We start from the raw sequence: 18,111 nt of genomic DNA, 5'->3' as shown, positions 1-18,111 counted from the left end.
ATTGGTGCATCTGTACCTAAATGGTTCTGGCCTGAAGCTGTCACCTATGTTGTGTATGTAATTAACCGTATGCCATCCCGGGTTATGGATTTTCGTACACCTCTCCAAGTATTGACAGAATTTGTTCCAGTAGTATCAACTAATACTCTTTCTCCTCGTGTGTTTAGGTGTGTAGCCTATGTTCATTTTCACAAGATTCATCGTAGTAAGCTCGATCCATGTACTCACCGGTGTGTTTTTCTGGGCTTTGCTCCTTAACAGAAAGGGTATAAGTGCTACCACCCTGAAACTCGTCATATGTATGTAACTATGGATGTTACCTTTTCTGAATCTGAGGTCTTTTATGCTTCGACGCCATCACCTTCCGATCACCAGGGGGAGAATATGAGTGGTGATCTTGGGTGGTTAGAAATATGTAGCTCATGGGGAGTATTTATTGACAAAAACAGATGTGAAAGCTCTCAGCAAGAAACTGCCGAGAATGGAGATAGTGAATCTCGGCAAGACACTGTCGAGAATGTAAGTATCATTCAGCCAGGTAGCACCGAACTAGCTGAGTCTTCTCAACAACATATTGCCGAGTGTGATGCAGAGTGTCAGCAGGGAGTTGCCGAAACAGTTTCACCGCTCCAGCAACCATTAGCTACCGAACCCGCAACCCCCTCTCTCTCAAGCTCAATAGTGCCACCCAATATGTCTTCTCTGAATATTTCTGAGGTAAGTACTACTGATGCTCATGTTACTAATCCAGATAATGTTATGAGTACATATAAGTTGCCGCCAAGGCAAAATCGTGGTGTTCCTCCTGACAGGTTTTCTCCTGAAGGAAAAGTGAAGTATCCAATAACTAATTATGTGTCATGCTCAAACCTTGCACCAGAATGTCAAGCCTGGGTAAACAATGTGGAAGCAATCCAAGCACTAACCCGAGTTGAGGAGGCATTGAAGGATCCTAAATAGGCTGCTGCGATGGATGAGGAAATGATGGCACTACATAAGAATGATACATGGGAGGTAACGGAGCTCCCTAAAGGAAAGAAACCAGTTGGGTGTAGATGGGTCTTTACGATCAAATACAAGGCAGACGGATCGATAGACAGGTATAAAGCAAGGTTAGTAGCAAAAGGCTATACTCAAACTTATGGTGTTGATTATCAGGAGACATTTTCTCCAGTAGCGAAGATGAATACAGTACGAGTTCTGATTTCTTTAGCTGCAAATTTGAATTGGCCACTAAAACAGTTTGATGTGAAAAATGCCTTTCTTCATGGGCACTTGGAAGAAGAGGTATATATGGATTTTCCTCCGGGGTACGATGCCGGAGGGAAACCCGAAGTATGTAGGTTGCGAAAGTCACTCTACAGACTTAAGCAATCGCCTCGTGCGTGGTTTGGTAGATTTACCCAAGTTATGAGACGAATTGGGTATTATCAAAGTCACTCGGATCATACATTATTTGTGAAACGGGGAAGTGGTAAAGTGACAGCCTTAATTATTTATGTGGATGACATGATAATAATAGGTGATGATTCGGAAGAGATGATGAAGCTAGAACAAAACCTTGCCGCCGAGTTTGAGATGAAGAATTTGGGAGATTTGAAATATTTTCTTGGCGTGGAAGTTGCTCGGTCATCTAGAGGTATTTTCTTGTCTCAACGTAAATATGTTCTTGATTTGTTAAAGGAAACAGGTATGCTTGGGTGTAAACATGTGGATACGCCTATTGTGGAGAAACATCACTTAGGGATTTATCCGGATCAAGAACCAGTGGATAAAGGCAGATATCAGAGACTGGTAGGAAGACTAATTTATTTAGCTCATACCCGTCCAGATATAGCCTATGCAGTAAGTGTGGTGAGTCAGTTTATGCACTCGCCAAGTGTGGATCATATGGCTGCTGTTATGCGTATCTTGGCGTATTTAAAGTCCGCCCCAGGGAAAGGAATCTTGTATAGAAATTCTGGTCATCTAAAAATTGAGGGGTTCACTGATGCTGATTGGGCCGGTGATGTGACTGATAGGCGTTCTACTTCTGGATATTTTACGTTCGTTGGTGGAAATTTGGTTACTTGGAGAAGTAAGAAATAGAATGTGGTGTCTAGGTCTTCTGCAGAGGCCGAATTCAGAGGTATGGCACATGGAGTGTGTGAAGTTCTTTGGTTATGTAAGTTGCTTTGGGGTCTTGGTTTCAAACCAAAGGAGGCTATAAAGTTGTATTGTGACAATAAGTCAGCACGAGAAATTGCAGAGAACTTGGTACAACATGATAGAACGAAGCATTTGGAGGTTGATCGACATTTTATTAAGGAAAAGCTCGAGAAAAAGATTGTGTCAGTACCATTTGTGAACTCAGAAAAACAGCTTGCCGATATTCTCACTCATGCCGTGTGTAGAAGAGTTTTTGGTGACTCACTTGTCAAGTTGGGCATGTGTGACATCTATGCTCCAACTTGAGGGGGAGTGTTGCGTGAGTTGGTTTTAGAATAGGAATGTAAATATTGTGTAAATATTAGAGTCCTTTATTAGGAAGGATGTCTCTTTTGTCCTTTTTTAGTTTTACCTTGAAGAACAAGGATTGTATGTAATATATTCCCAATTATGCAATACATGAAAAATTAAGCCGTAAAATTCTATTGTTATAACGGGTATCCATATGGATTATGGTTTAGGAGAAAAATATCATTCATAAACTATTATTTCAATTATTGGAATTGTATGAGTAATTAAATGATTAAAATAGGGAAATGCATGCTAAAATGTACGTATAACAGTGTTTAATTGTCAGAAAATGAAAATTATGATAAATTTTTCTTTTGTAATTTTCAAGTTGTTAAAAAAAAAAACATGTAGACGGGTGAAAAATGGGTAAATGGGTAAAAAAAAATAAATGGGTTCAAAAACAGGTAAACGCATAAATAGGTATGGTTAAATGGGTACACGGTTATGGATATGGTTAACCGTTTATAAACGGTTATAGGCATAGGTATAACCATTTATGCAATTACCGAACTGGTAAACAGTTATGCAAATATGAATATAAACGGTTATGGGTAAATAACCGCGGTTACCCGCTTACCATAACCGTTGCTCATCCCTATCCAAATCTGAGAAAGTATCCAACAAATCTTTGTCGCTCAACAGGTCACCTGACAGCAACTATGATGATCTCCACATGTCGTCTTGCATTTCCTCCATTACTACCAAGGTATAAAATATCGATGATATCGGAAATATCGGTAGTCCAAAAATACGAAAATTTCGATGAAAATATCGGGATATTATCGATATAGATAAAAATTGAATAAAAACCACGGAAATTGTAAGAAAAACTTGGAAATTTTTATTGAAACTTTGCAGGATGTTTATTTAGTCAATTATCTATTAGTTTATCACAAAAAATTGGAAGGAAATGCATTGCATGATAGATATAACTGATTTAAGTTGATTATATAGCAAGCTGGCAAACATTGTGAGTGTAGAAAATATGTAGTAATTAATGAAAGAAGTTTAAACACACCATAATCATTTATATATAATGAATTAGTACAATATTTTACACTTTATACATTGCATGGTAAGATACATGAGTGACTTAGTAAGGTCTAAAATATCGATGATATCGGAAATATCGGTAGTCCAAAAACACGAAAATTTCGATGAAAATATCGGGATATTATAGATATTTTAGACCATGATTACTACTACCCTCTCATCTCTGCCATCATTCTCCAATCCCAACATTTTCTTGTTTGGAGTTGGTTAATGAACAAGTAGAACAAGTACTCTGTTGGAATATATTTTTATTTCCTAAAGCCGCACATATAGAGAGAAATCCCAATGATGCCTAATTAATGTGGTCTCCTAGTGACTTATGATTCGTTTGGATGTACTTTTAAAATGATTGAAAGCACTTTTAGAGAAAATATTTTTTGGTTCCAAAAGCACTTAAGTGCTTTCTGGAAGAAGTACAAGTTATGTGCTTCTTTAAGGAAGCACTTTAAGTGTTTTTTCAGAATTTACTTGTATTTTTACTAAAAATTGATTCCAAAAATATTTTCATCAAAAGCGCTTTCAGTCATTTTAAAAGCACATCCAAACGAGTTTTTATAGATTGCTTGGAAATCCAATTGGGATTTGGAGTATTAACTTAGCATATCTTGTACCCACTATAGTTTAGTGAATTTGAGTAACATGGGCAATGGGGTTCCTATTCTATTTGGACTTAATTTAAGGATTCCTAAACGGCTTATGATGGGTGTATTCTATTATGATTATGTACTCTATATAAGTAAGGGTTCTTGCTATGCGCATTACACATAGTTAGTGTTTGAAATTTCTTTGATACGGTTGATATGTGGAAATATCAAAAAATTGAGAGAAAGATACGAAAATGGGGGGTGAAGACTAAACTTCACCTCATATTGGAAAAATTGACAGTTTCGTCGATATTTCTAATATATCGATTAAATATCAAAGAAACTCTTATATGTCACCAGTGTTTGACATTCTCTAATGTTTCATTTTAAATTTCCATCATCTCCCTCGAAAGCAAACGACATTGATATCAATATTTCCACAAATTTATATATCATATTTACAACGCTACTAACATATCGATTAAATATCGGAGAAACTCCTATAGGTCACGGTGTTTGACATTCTCTAATGTTTCATTTTAAATTTTCATCATTTTCCTCGAAAGCAACCAAAATTGATATCGATATTTCCCCAAATTTGCATATCATATTTACAACGATACTGATATTTTAAACACGCCACATAATACTCTTCATTTGGTATAGTAACCTAATGTGTAGAAACCAATAGAAGAACTTTTGCTAGCCCGCGTGGAAGGATTCAACAAGAAGAAGATGTTTTTGAAACTCAGCGTTCGAGGTTAGTACTCTAGCGGGTTTAACTATATGAACACCTTAGATTAACATGATCCTCCTTATTGTTTTTTCCTTACCAGCAATACTTATTGATTCCGGCGGCGGTGCAGGTTTTCCAGCGAGAATTTGTCCCAGTTCCGGAAAGTTGGCAGCATCTGTCTTAAATATTTCTGGTGCAAATACGTGGATTATGCGGAGTTTGGCTTCGATGTCATACTCTGAGAGATTTTATGTGAATCTTTGTGCGGCATGCGCAGCTGCAGGTCATTAGAACTAGGAGTTGATGAGTATTGTGGCTTCATCAATCTTAACAATTTGGGGAAAAAAACTCACTGAGCAATATGCCAAACCTAATTTATACAAAATATTACCGATCATGACAATTTTGTTTCTCCTTTTCTTTTGCATAGCTTGTAATAAGATTTAAAATTAGTGTTTGGATTAAAACTTGATTTTTGGCCCAAGGATGGAGTCGGCCCAAAAGGAGGCCTGGAGGAATAGAAGATCAAAGCCCGGCCGAAACTTGGGAAAGCAGGAAATGGCCTTTTCTGACTTGATACAATTCACAAAGGCCACTTGCCTACCTACCCAAGGACCAAGTGGTGTAGACTGATCAGACTGCACAGCCCATAAAGTACTTTATGGGGGGCATTACATGTAATAAAACTGATGAGTCATCACCCTCAGACCGCATTCGGGCAAAGCTGTTGCTACAGGAGCCAAACCAAGTCGTCTATAAAATGAGGAAGAGAAGACAAAGATAGGGACACTCAATCAAACAAACAAAAGCACAAACTCTGCTCAAAAAGCCAGATTTGCCTTTCAAAACAAAGCTGTAATCAGCTCAAGCCTTCATCCCCCGCGGGATAGTCTTTTCTCCTAACCTTTGTAATAGCTCTGCTACCTTGTTCAAACTTGTCGTAGTATCGATTCACCTTTTGTATTCTTCCTTCCCCTCTCCCCTCTAAGCTTTCAGACCCTTGACAGAACTACAAAGATAGGGACCTGCAAGACGATCGGCCTTAATTGATAAGGTTTAATCTTGCCCGACCTGCTTTGTTCTGTCTTTGTCTTCTCTTTCTTTAAAGTCTAGCAATATGTTGTATATTTCTAGTTATATGCAAGTTGTTTCTAGCAAAATCACGATGACAAAGCTTTCTCAGTACTTGGATCCGATTTAAATATATCTTCAGTGTTTAAATCAGATCCAAGTCCTAAGCCCGCAGGCATGTAAATCTGATTAGTTTAAAAGTCCTTGGCCTCAAGGCATAAAAAAGAACTTTATGTGGACTTAACCCATCCACGACAATCCTTGATAAACGAGAAGTCCGAAGTTACTTGGGGCGCAAGTAATCGACCTACCTCCTGGTTTTATTTCTATTATATCATGATTATCATAGAACGCTTAAGTATGGAATGGATTCTGATAGGAAGCCTCAAGGCCTACACCTAAGGCCCCACAAAGGCACTTATCTAGATTCATTCTATTCTGCGGTCTAAATGGTTTGAGTATAAGAACGGACTCTAATAGGAAGCCTCAAGGCCTACACCTAAAGCCCCACAAAGGCACCTATTTGGGTTCGCTCTACCTCGCAGACTCGGATAATCAGAAATATAATAGTTATCAGACCCCGACAACCATAAAGACCGAATATAAGATGCTCAAGTGCTGATTTAGTTTGACAGGAAGCCTCAAGGCCTACACCTAAGGCCTCACAAAGGCGCCTGTTATATCTAACACGGTTCCTCGGGCATATGCATATTCCCAACTAAAACTTGACATCCATTCGACATCTGCCATGCTGAAGATGGCAGTGGCACGCCTGAGCATTACAATGTTAACATTGATTGTGAGCCTTAAGGCCTACACCTAAGGCCCCACAAAGGCATCTCTCAAAGTTAACGATGTCCTTCTCTTTCAGCCTTGCCCGAAGAGACTTGCCCGACGAGTTCTTGTCCGACAAGACTTGCCCGACAAAGCCCGACAGGAAAGCAGAAGCCCGACAGCAGCCCTCAACCGGCGCCGAACCTCCAGGGGAGCTGTGTGCTCGTTGGCCAGGAAACATCCCCTACGGGAATTCCTGCCCCGAACATAGTTTTGGCACGCCCAATGGGACCTAAACTTCCAGATCTTGCATGTCCAAAAGGAAGAACCATAAGCTTGGTAAAAGGAAGGTCTTCTCCAAATGGCAGAACAATCAGAAAATCCTTCTTCCCCATCCGGACAGGTGGTTCCAGATAGCCCGACTGCATCTGAAAGATCACAAGAAAAGGGAAGCAATGAAGAGTTACAAGTTACAATGATCCAAGTGTTAAAGAGCATGGAAAGAATCTCCCTGGAAACAAAGGGAGAAGTAAGAAGACTCTGTATGCTCACAGGGAATCTACAGAGAAGGCTTGATTTGGAGTTCTCTACTCCAAAGGGTGCTCAAGGAAGTGGAATGAGCCAGGTTATCACAAGAAATGAGCCAATCATTCCCTTATTCCCACTACTAGAAGAAGCAGGAGATAAGGGAAAGAAAAAGGTAATTCCTGAAGGAAGTCAACCAGTGATGAAACCAATTCCGGAGAAAGAGTTTCCCAGTTTCCCATTATTATCATTTAATAATAAGGGGCAGAACGAACAAGAAAGGATGAGGTACAGAATGCCAGGTATGATGGGAGAAACTAGTGGAAATGAGACTACCACTACTACTACCACTATTGCGTCAGATAAACCTCCACCCTATAGACCACCCCCGATGGTCAATAAAGGTGGAGGATCTAACTGGAGGAAGCCCGAACCAAGGAGAGAAGCAAATGCGGGCAATGACCGGAGCCCGAAGATTGGATCAGCTATCCTCGGTCATAATGATAATTTAGCCACTCAGCAACTAAGGGAGGAGTTGGCTGAGTTAAGAGGAACGGTGACTCAAAACGCCCAACCGCGGGCTCGCCCAGTATTCAGGATTACTTACCAGAAGCCGTATCCTGAATATATCGACGAACTAAATCCATTCCCTTCTAACTTCAAGATGCCCGCATTCCCTACCTTCACAGGTGAAGACAGCAGTGTGTCCTCCAGAGACCATATTTTCAAATTCTCCAATCACTGTGTGGCGTATGAGGACAATCCAAACTACAAATTGAGGTTGTTTGGAAATTCATTGGCAGGATTGGCGTCTCAATGGTATTCTCTATTACCCCCCAACTCTATTGCCAACTGGGGGCAGATGGAGATGGCTTTCCATGAACAGTTCTACATAATAGAACCAGAATTAACCATCAATGATCTAGTGGAGGTAAAACAATACGATCATGAGTCCACGGAAGACTTCATGATGAGGTTCAGGAGAACAAGGATGAGATGCCAATTCCCTGTCAATCAAGCACAGCTCATATCCATTGCTCAAAGGGCTTTAAAATTACCTTTGAGAAAAAGATTTTATGATACACAGTTTAATGAGCTACAAGAACTCGTGATTGCTGCCACGAAGTACGAGATGTTGTTGCAAGAGAAACAGCTAGTGAAGCACACTTCCAAAGTCCCTCCTTTCTACAAAAGCAAGGCTACTATTCACCATATGGAGGTGGGAGAAACCAGGCCCGAACACGAGGATGGTCATGAGGAAGAAAATATAGATGTGTGTGCTGCTGAGATGACCACACCCTTCAAACCATTGACGATCAAAGGATTAGTCCAACCTGTCAAGGATCAGAAGATCGTAATGAATGATGGTGGTTTCGTCCCCATAAAACCCCCCAAAGTATCAGAGCTATTCGTTTGATTTAACCAAGGCACCGGAGATCTATGAAGAGTTGGTGCGGGCGAGAGTAATTTTGCCCGACAGTGCCAAAAAGATGCCCAAGCCCGAGGAACTCAGGGGGAAAAAGTATTGCAAGCTGCATTATACCTTCAACCATTCTATAGTTAATTGTGTCCAGTTTAGAGATTGGGTACAAGATCTTATAGTGAAGGGGAAGCTGTTGCTTGACTCACCCCAAGCCAGTATGATGGTGGACACTAACCCTTTTTCGGAGGCTCCTATCAATATGATCAAACTCATTTTTAAAGAGCCAGAGGTATTGGCTGAATAGAGGTGCCACGAGGAGACCGGAGGACCAGGGGCAGATTATAAGGTTGTCAACAGGGAAGAGGGAGGAGAAAAGTGCGTAGACAGAGGGGGCAAAGAGTTGCCCAAAGTCAATTCAGATATGGTAGAGCAAAAAGCAAATTACATGTTCATTCTAATACAAAAAGGGGTTACAAATCATTCTATGCTAAAAACTTTACATCTTCACAAAGAGGATTATTCTGGAATGATATGTTCGCATGATGGTAAAAATCCTATTGGGTTCGGCCAAGACAGTATGGTGGTTTACAAGTTGGGACTTGGCTTGCTCTAACTCCGAAGTTGCTTTCTCTACCCCTTCGATTTGGTGTTCAAGGGTGTCCAGAAGAGTGGCCTGTTCTTCCTTAAGGGCAACCAGTTGCTTTTCCAGCTGCTGGATTTCAGAAGAAATCACTTTAACCCTTTCTTTAGTCTGCATGCTTTCTCCCATCAGTCGGTTGACTTGAGTAGAAGAGTTTGATTCCTTTTCCATAAAGCATTTTGCCCGGTTAGCCTGTCTATCCGCTCTCTGGTATTGTTCCCTCAGAGCCCTCAGGTTCTCGAAGAAAGAGAGGAAAGAATCGTGCTGAGGCTTGGATAAACGACCGGTTTTGAAAAATTCAGTTATGACCTTCTCAAGATCACAAAGAGCCTTGAGACTAAATGACGCGGTAAATTCTTTCTTTGCCCATTCCTAAAAGATTTGCTGTTGTTCCGAAGACATGGAGGTTGCTAAAGGCTGCGTTGAAGATTTCAACCGCGTCTCAAGTCGCCCGAGTGCTTCAAAGAGTTTGGGCAGCTTGGCAGGATCAGAGGATGGGAAAGGATGAGGATCTGGCATGATAGTTCCCTCTGATGAGACAATGCCTATTGAGGGGGCAATCTCTGCCTGTTTAGTCTTCTCAACTCCAGAGGATGAAGTACCAATACCTCCAGAAGATGAATGAGGATGGGGGCGCTTTGATTTACGAGCCAATAGAGGAGGGGAAGTTTCTTTTGAAGCTTGCTACAAAAACCAAAAGACTCGGTCAAGATAATCTGAATACACGTTGAAGCAAAAGAGGTTCTGGAGAGAAAAAGTTTACCGGACTCGGCCCCGGAGTTTCACCAGAGAATGTACTAACTCTTGGTTGGGGAGAAGGTTCTTCACCGCCAGCAGGAGGGGAAAGAGTTGCGCCTGAACCTGTACCTGCATCCTGGATATATCCAAAGGAAGCAGTAATTGTCAACAAAAGGGTCACCAGAGGAAGAAGCAAGAAGAAAATATTCCAGTACCCGAGTCTGATCTTGAGGAGGAGAAGAAGGTTCATCAACTATCGGGCGAGCAAACGCCTGTGAAATCGCTGCATCTGAAGCTACAAGGATCTCAGTAACTATGGGTTCCTTATCCAAGACCACTAGTGAGGGAGGTGGCTCATATACTGAAAATGGCTGCAGGAAACATAAAAAGAGTTAATTAGGTAGCAATGTGCAGAATTTCAATGAGGAAATAATAATTTACCAAGGGATCATCTGAAGGGAAAAATATGAGATTCTAGAATGGGATTTCAAATAGACTATCATGCATATACAAATCAAATTGAATATACGAAAGCAGCGGAAGCATTTATAACATATTATCAAAGCTATAGTCATGCAAATCCCCTTCAAGGTTCATAGGTTTATATATAATGCATCAAAACATTTTAAAGAATCAAGAACAAAGTGAAGGTTAGTCTTATACCTCTTGATCTAGACTTGAGACCAAGGATGGACCACCTCCAAGCCCTTTGCTCCTTGAAATCCTTGAGCCTAGCTTCCCTCCTTGCCTCCTCCACTTTGATAGAATGAGTGCTCCTAGGTTCTTTTCAAGTTTCCAAAGTAGGAAACCTCTAAAGATCCTCACCCACTAGTGTAGTGAGAAGGATGAAGGAATAACCAAAAGGGTGTAAGAGATGTTAGTAAAAACCCCATTTGGTGGCCGGCCTTTGTGTAGTTTAGAGAGCTATTTTTCTTTTGCCTCTTTGTTGTTTTAACACACAAAAACCCTAATGAACAATATCTTATAAAGTTCCTTATATAGACAAAAGAAACCTAGTCAACACTTGACTAAATATCTCACCCTTTCCACCTTAAAGTGGTCGGCCTCTTTGTTGTTTGTTTGGGCTTTGGGCTTTTATTATTTCAAGTCATCCAATGCTTGAATAAAAGCCCAATGGGTTTAGGCCCAATAGGCCCAATTAAACCCGAACGTTTCTTAAGCCCAAAACGATCTTTATCGCTTTTATGATTTCTTTAGACTTTCTAAATTAATCACAACAATTAATTAATCCAATTAATTATTTCCATCATCCATTAGTTACTCACTACAATAGTGTTGTGGCGAACAACCTTTTAGGTTCTAATTAGCAAGGCAGTGAGGTGATTGGCATCAATCCAATTGCTTATATTTAATTCAATCACTTAGTGAATTAAAACTTCATTTTAATTCACCTTTCTTCTTTGACGACTACATTTAATCATCTAGAAGAACTCACAAGCTATGAGTGACATCTAACCATATGTCATAGCTACCCAAGCTAATGTAAAAGTTTATTCGAAGAACCTAGTCAGTTGGAATTACAATGTAATTCAATCCTTCTCTAATACAATACTCTCAATCACATCATTAGGGTATGGATATATCATGTCAAACCCCTAATGTGATTATTCCTTCTTATATGATCCAATTGAGTCGTATAGGAACGCTTTCCTTTATTACGCTCGATACTTCGGCCGAAGATTCCCGAATCATATCTTAGAGTATTCTTCCTCTCTTATCGAGGATTAGAGATTCCTTGTTGCGCATACACTTGCCTTCATGACTAAGTGGCTTAACCCCAACTATGCCATTGACATTCTGATAGAGTGACGTTGACATAATCAAAGATTAAGTATTTAACCACAAGACAACGACGATGCCTCAGGTCAAAGGACTACTTACATTTTTCCAACCATTAGAGTTACTTGCTTGACATGTGAGTAGACCTCCATGCAAGTACTCTATTTCGATTGTGTTCAGTGAACTCATTCCCTTAATGAGCACCTACATACTTGTTTTAGTGTCACAACACGAATGGGATGAGACTTTCCATCCTTCCAATTGAAGCGGACACAGTATGTACCGGTCTAAGCATTGTCAGTATCCCTCCGACAATCCAACGACCAGGAACCTTTTGGACATAATGGTTATGTGAAGAAGGTCTCTGTAGTCTAACATCATTAAATTACTTCTTCAATCGATCCATTGTCCATGGATTCACTATTCAGGACATATATTGTTTATTGAGATAGTCCTAATTAGTATCTTTGCCATTTGATGTATAAGAATCATCCATACATCGATTCATTTTTCCTGAAAGATTTCTTCCAAAGATTGACTTTCAGGCCATATTTCCAACATCATCCTCATCCACGAAATGCAATATAACTCTTGTGGACGGATCAAATTGAGAGGAAGGGGTCACATCCAGAGCAGTAGAAGAAGTCATAGATCTTAGAGGGGGTCCATGACTAGGCAAAGAGGCAGATGCACCAGCTTAGGAAAACAAATAGGAAGAAAGAAAAGACCTTAGCCATTAGATCCATAAAATTGGAGAGTTAGAGATAGGAGAGAAAGTACCTCAGTAGGATTGGTCTGGGAGGGGGAAAGATTTTTCTCTCGGGCAGGTCGTGGTGAAGCCTCGGGCGAAGAGAGCATTTCATTTCTCGCAGCCTGATCAGAGTAATCAAGTTCAGGGTTGTATGAAAGTAAGAAAGTATACAATAAAATCAGCCATACCTCAAGTTCTCGAAGGGCGGTGTTTCGCAATTCTTCGGCCTTTTTAAGCATAGCAGCCCGTAGTGGTTCCTCCTTAGAAGCAAGGATTGGCCTTTTAGATGCTTGAGGTCCTGTTGATCGATAAAAGGAACAATTAGATAAAGGAGAAAGGTAGCAGTTTGATGTAGAAAAAAGAAACTCACTTGAAGATTGTTGTTTCTTTCTGCCTGCCTCAGGAACTGGAACAGATGGGGCTCCTGATTTAGGAGGAATGGTAATCCTTGCCCGCTTATTCTTTCGAGTAAGAATGGGTCTTGTGGTGGTCGGAAGAGGTGCAGAATCAGGGTCGGGATCTTTAGCCATGACCACTTTCTTTCGCTTAAGGGCTTTAGTGATTGCCTTGGGTGTTCCTTCAGCCCCTGAATCCCCAATGGATTCTGAGATGTCCGTCCCCTCCCCGGCTTCTCGTCTCTCAACCTCTGCGGCAGCACCATGAAGAATTGCAGCATCAGCGGAGTCATCTTCGGATTCAATGATTTCCAATTCAACATCCATTGGAGCTGCAGAATTCAGCAAAAGTAAGGATAGAAGGACTTCAGAAGGGAAGCCAAATCGAGTTGAAAGAGAAGTACCTATCAGAAGTGACCGGTTTTTCTCCTGAATCATCTCCTTCCAATTTGCAAGCTCGCCCGAGCCAGGATACGATTTAAGAGAAAGCTGGCTGAAGATGCGATCGTGATTCACCTTCAAATCTCCTCCATACTTTTTAGTCCATTTGTCCTCCCACCAAGAGGAAAACAGCGAGGTACATTCAAAATTAAGAACAACGGAATGATTGGCTGCTTGACTCATTACATCCAGGCTGCGTCGGGCGGCTCGGAATGTCACTTCAGATGGAGTCTGTAACCGGAATGAGGTGCCACAATGGACAGAGTCAAAGAAGGGGACAGGTATGGCTTGCCTAAATCCTAACTGCCTGCTGCAGAAGTTAGGATGGTATACTTCCAAGCCTCGATCATATTTATTGCCCCGAACCCCCCAGGCCAAGTCTCTCGGTTGAATGCAGCTGATAAATTTTTCCCTGCAAGGGGGGGTAGCATCCTCACCAGTGGCATCTTGGAAGGCTTGGTCAGAGAACCAAGGATATCTCCTCAAGACTGACGCACCCCATTCTAAGTCTGATCGAGTCCTGCAGACTCTGAAAAAGTAAAAACAGGCAAAGGTAGAATGGTCTACAGGGGGAGCTTCAGCCAGGATTCGGGCAGGAGCCACACCCTCTGGGAACTCCAGATTAGCAGCTCGAAATTCTGGAAAATACCATTGCAGCCAGATTTGTATCATCCAGATGGGTCCATTCAAGTTGGTCTCGAATGGCTCGTCTCGAGTCATTTCAAAAAGAAGGTGATAGAGATGAGAAAGAAGGAATGGACCTATGGTTACATCATCAAAATTGTGAAGAATCTCTACTAGGGGATCCATTCTACCATCACTCCTTTAGATTTGTTGGGGAAGATGTGCTTGTTGAGCCAGTATAAAAGAAAATACATATGCTCTTGATCTTTGTCAGCCCGAGGGGAGCCTGCCCCAAAATTTGCCTTTACAAAAGGAATGAATCCTTTAAAGGAGGTCCCATAACTCTTGAAAGTGGCGGAGTTATAGCTCAGAGGAAGGAAGGGGGTAGATGAACTCGAGTTCCCGGTGGTAGAAGACGGAACCCAGTCTTGAGTAACGTCCACTATCCTGCCCGATGGCCTTAAACCGAAGACCTGGGCCATATCAAGAATGGTGGGAGACATGGGGCCCATACGGAAATCGAAAGTATTTGTGCCCGTATTCCAAAAAAGGAGGGCAGAAGTAACTAATTCGGGCTTAGGGATAACTGAAGTCTTCGAAAGCATGATCAGTTCATAAATTCCGTTATTCATCCATTTCTGCTTGAAGGAAGGCTCTAATTCATCAACCCATTGGGCCCAGGTAGGATCATTCATCAAGGGAAATCCTCGACGATATGATGACCATTTCGAGGAGGAGATGCCCGAACTAGCCGAATAGGGATTTGGGGTAAACCAGTTCTCCCTCGGCATGTTGCTTTCCACCACTGAGGGGACCCGAGAAATCCAGGCGGGGCCCAATGATTGTATTTCATGTGTCTCAAAGAAAAGCTCAGAATATAAACCTGCCCGTGGACGATGCAGCCCGTTGAGTAGACGGCGTAGAGTGGCGATTTCGTCGCCGAATTCGTAAGATGGTGGTGTTTGGCTGGATCTTGAAGCCATTTTTATGAAGGTCGAGAGAGAAAACAAGGAAGATGATAAGGATGCAAATTGGTCGGGCAATAGAAAAGAATAGTGGGAAGCAGGAAAATTTTTAATCGCAGAAGGATTTCTTTCTACGGAACACAGAAAATTGAGAAGTTCAATCGCAAAGGTTTCATGGGTATAATAAGGAGTTTCTTTCAATTAATATTGGCGCCTGGAATTCCAGGTTTAATATCAATTGAAGGGGGCACTGTTTGGATTAAAACTTGATTTTTGGCCCAAGGATGAAGTCGGCCCAAAAGGAGGCCTGGATGAATAGAAGATCAAAGCCCGGCCGAAACTTGGGAAAGCAGGAAAGGGCCTTTTCTGACTTGATACAATTCACAAAGGCCACTTGCCTACCTACCCAAGGACCAAGTGGTGTAGACTGATCAGACTGCACAGCCCATAAAGTACTTTATGGGGGACATTACATGTAATAAAACTGTTGAGTCATCACCCTCAGACCGCATTCGGGCAAAGCTGTTGCTACAGGAGCCAAACCAAGTCGTCTATAAAAGGAGGAAGAGAAGACAAAGATAGGGACACTCAATCAAACAAACAAAAGCACAAACTCTGCTCAAAAAGCCAGATTTGCCTTTCAAAACAAAGCTGTAGTCAGCTCAAGCCTTCATCCCCCGCGGGATAGTCTTTTCTCCTAACCTTTGTAATAGCTCTGCTACCTTTTTCAAACTTGTCATAGTATCGATTCACCTTTTGTATTCTCCCTTCCCCTCTCCCCCTCTAAGCTTTCAGACCCTTGACAGAACTACAAAGATAGGGACCTGCAAGACGATCGGCCTTAATTGATAAGGTTTAATCTTCCCGACCTGCTTTGTTCTGTCTTTGTCTTCTCTTTCTTTAAAGTCTAGCAATATGTTGTATATTTCTAGTTATATGCAAGTTGTTTCTAGCAAAATCACGATGACAAAGCTTTCTCAGTACTTGGATCCGATTTAAATATATCTTCAGTGTTTAAATCAGATCCAAGTCCTAAGCCCGCAGGCATGTAAATCTGATTAGTTTAAAAGTCCTTGGCCTCAAGGCATAAAAAAGAACTTTATGTGGACTTAACCCATCCACGACAATCCTTGATAAACGAGAAGTCCGAAGTTACTTGGGGCACAAGTAATCGACCTACCTCCTGGTTTTATTTCTATTATATCATGATTATCATAGAACGCTTAAGTATGGAATGGATTCTGATAGGAAGCCTCAAGGCCTACACCTAAGGCCCCACAAAGGCACTTATCTAGATTCATTCTATTCTGCGGTCTAAATGGTTGGAGTATAAGAACGGACTCTAATAGGAAGCCTCAAGGCCTACACCTAAGGCCCCACAAAGGCACCTATTTGGGTTCGCTCAACCTCGCAGACTCGGATAATCAGAAATATAATAGTTATCAGACCCCGACAACCATAAAGATCGAATATAAGATGCTCAAGTGCTGATTTAGTTTGACAGGAAGCCTCAAGGCCTACACCTAGGGCCTCACAAAGGCGCCTGTTATATCTAACACGGTTCCTCGGGCATATGCATATTCCCAACTAAAACTTGACATCCATTCGACATCTGCCATGCTGAAGATGGCAGTGGCACGCCTGAGCACTACAATGTTAACCTTGATTATGAGCCTTAAGGCCTACACCTAAGGCCCCACAAAGGCACCTCTCAAAGTTAACGTTGTCCTTCTCTTTCAGCCTTGCCCGAAGAGACTTGCCCGACGAGTTCTTGTCCGATGAGACTTGCCCGACAAAGCCCGACAGGAAAGCAGAAGCCCGACAGCAGCCCTCAACCGGCGCCGAACCTCCAGGGGAGCTGTGTGCTCGTTGGCCAGGAAACATCCCCTACGGGAATTCCTGCCCGAACAATTAGATTCAAGTACTGGTATGTACGATTTCACACACACAGAGGCATCCAATTTCATACAAATTAATATTTCAAACTAAAACTCAAGAGCCAGACGGAAATAATGTAACAAAATTCTAATGCCAATATATACCCAATGTTACATATTACAAGACATTAATCAAGAACAAATGAATAATAATCTCTCAAACTCGAGCGAGCATACACATACATATATTAATGATGTATATGTCACATACGAATATGTGCTTAATTTAATTAGGAGAATCGAGTGGTTGAGTATTCTTGGCTACTGCTTTTGCTGTTAGGGGGCTGCATCATCATCGTGTTCGTGTCCGTTGAGTTTGTTGAAGGAGAGAGCTCGCCGCCAGCGGGTAAGTCAGAAAGAGCAGCGAGCATCCGGCGAATACTGACAGAGCGAGCTGGTTTGAAGCTGTGGGACCTCTTGGTGGTTTTGGAGAAGATGTTGGATGAGTTGGAAAGGATGAGATATACCAAGGCCTGAACCAGGAAGAACACGCCAACCTTCAACAGCACATCTGCGAAGCTGCTTTCCATTATCATCAGCACCATATTTCTCTAAATTAAACTAAACTAAACTGTAATTGGGTGGAAGTGGACGAGTGGAATGAATGAATGAATTGGATTCAAAACTATAGTATCCAAACAAGTATTCATATATGTATATATAGATGGGATTATGGAGGGCGGGAGGGAAGGAGGGACGGAGTGGGCAATGGAACACGGAGAACATGGCATGGGATAATTGGACTGCGATTGGAAGGCAAGCAAGCCAACCTCTTTGACTTGCCGTCACAATCTAGAACTTGTGCTTACCTTACGTGTCTATTATGTTGACCATTTATTACAGGTTGAAAAGTAAACCAGCTAGGAGGTTAGCTTAGCTTCATATGTCCACCGTCAGTTAATTACCTGCTTTCCTTAATTTCCCGGAACGTAGCTGCTAAGCCATCACTGCATGAAGAACAGGGCAGGCACTCATCATCATCCACGTCACCCAACTAATCCTAATCCTAATTCAGGTGTATCGTGTAAATAAATAAAAATATAAGTGTTTGAATGAATCGTTCGCATGCACATCCATTATGTATGACTTTGGTAATGCAAGAAAGCAAGAAGCACGTGCATAATATAATTTACGCCTCTCTATGACACGACAAGA

The 18,111-nt window shown here is 41.5% G+C and overlaps 1 protein-coding gene and 1 pseudogene across 1 annotated transcript; both read right to left on the bottom strand.

Annotated features, from left to right (window-relative positions):
- Window positions 1-9,850: 9,850 nt before the first annotated feature.
- LOC126629470 (uncharacterized) lies at window positions 9,851-12,492 on the bottom strand (annotated as a pseudogene).
- A 4,537-nt stretch (window positions 12,493-17,029) lies between these two features.
- Window positions 17,030-17,640, bottom strand: LOC126629471 (uncharacterized). Its single transcript, XM_050299514.1, has one exon. The coding sequence runs from the start codon at window positions 17,499-17,501 to the stop codon at window positions 17,187-17,189; it is 315 nt and encodes a 104-aa protein (XP_050155471.1). The 5' UTR covers window positions 17,502-17,640; the 3' UTR covers window positions 17,030-17,186.
- Window positions 17,641-18,111: the final 471 nt, after the last annotated feature.

This window comes from Malus sylvestris, chromosome 7 (assembly GCF_916048215.2).
Source record: "Malus sylvestris chromosome 7, drMalSylv7.2, whole genome shotgun sequence".
Taxonomy (NCBI): domain Eukaryota; kingdom Viridiplantae; phylum Streptophyta; class Magnoliopsida; order Rosales; family Rosaceae; genus Malus; species Malus sylvestris.
Note: the sequence above shows the minus strand (reverse complement) of the source record. Positions and strands in the feature narration are given on the sequence as shown.

Bases quoted from the DNA above. Each gene is read 5' to 3' on its own strand.
- LOC126629471 (XM_050299514.1), bottom strand. From the start codon at position 17,501: ATGGTGCTGATGATAATGGAAAGCAGCTTCGCAGATGTGCTGTTGAAG.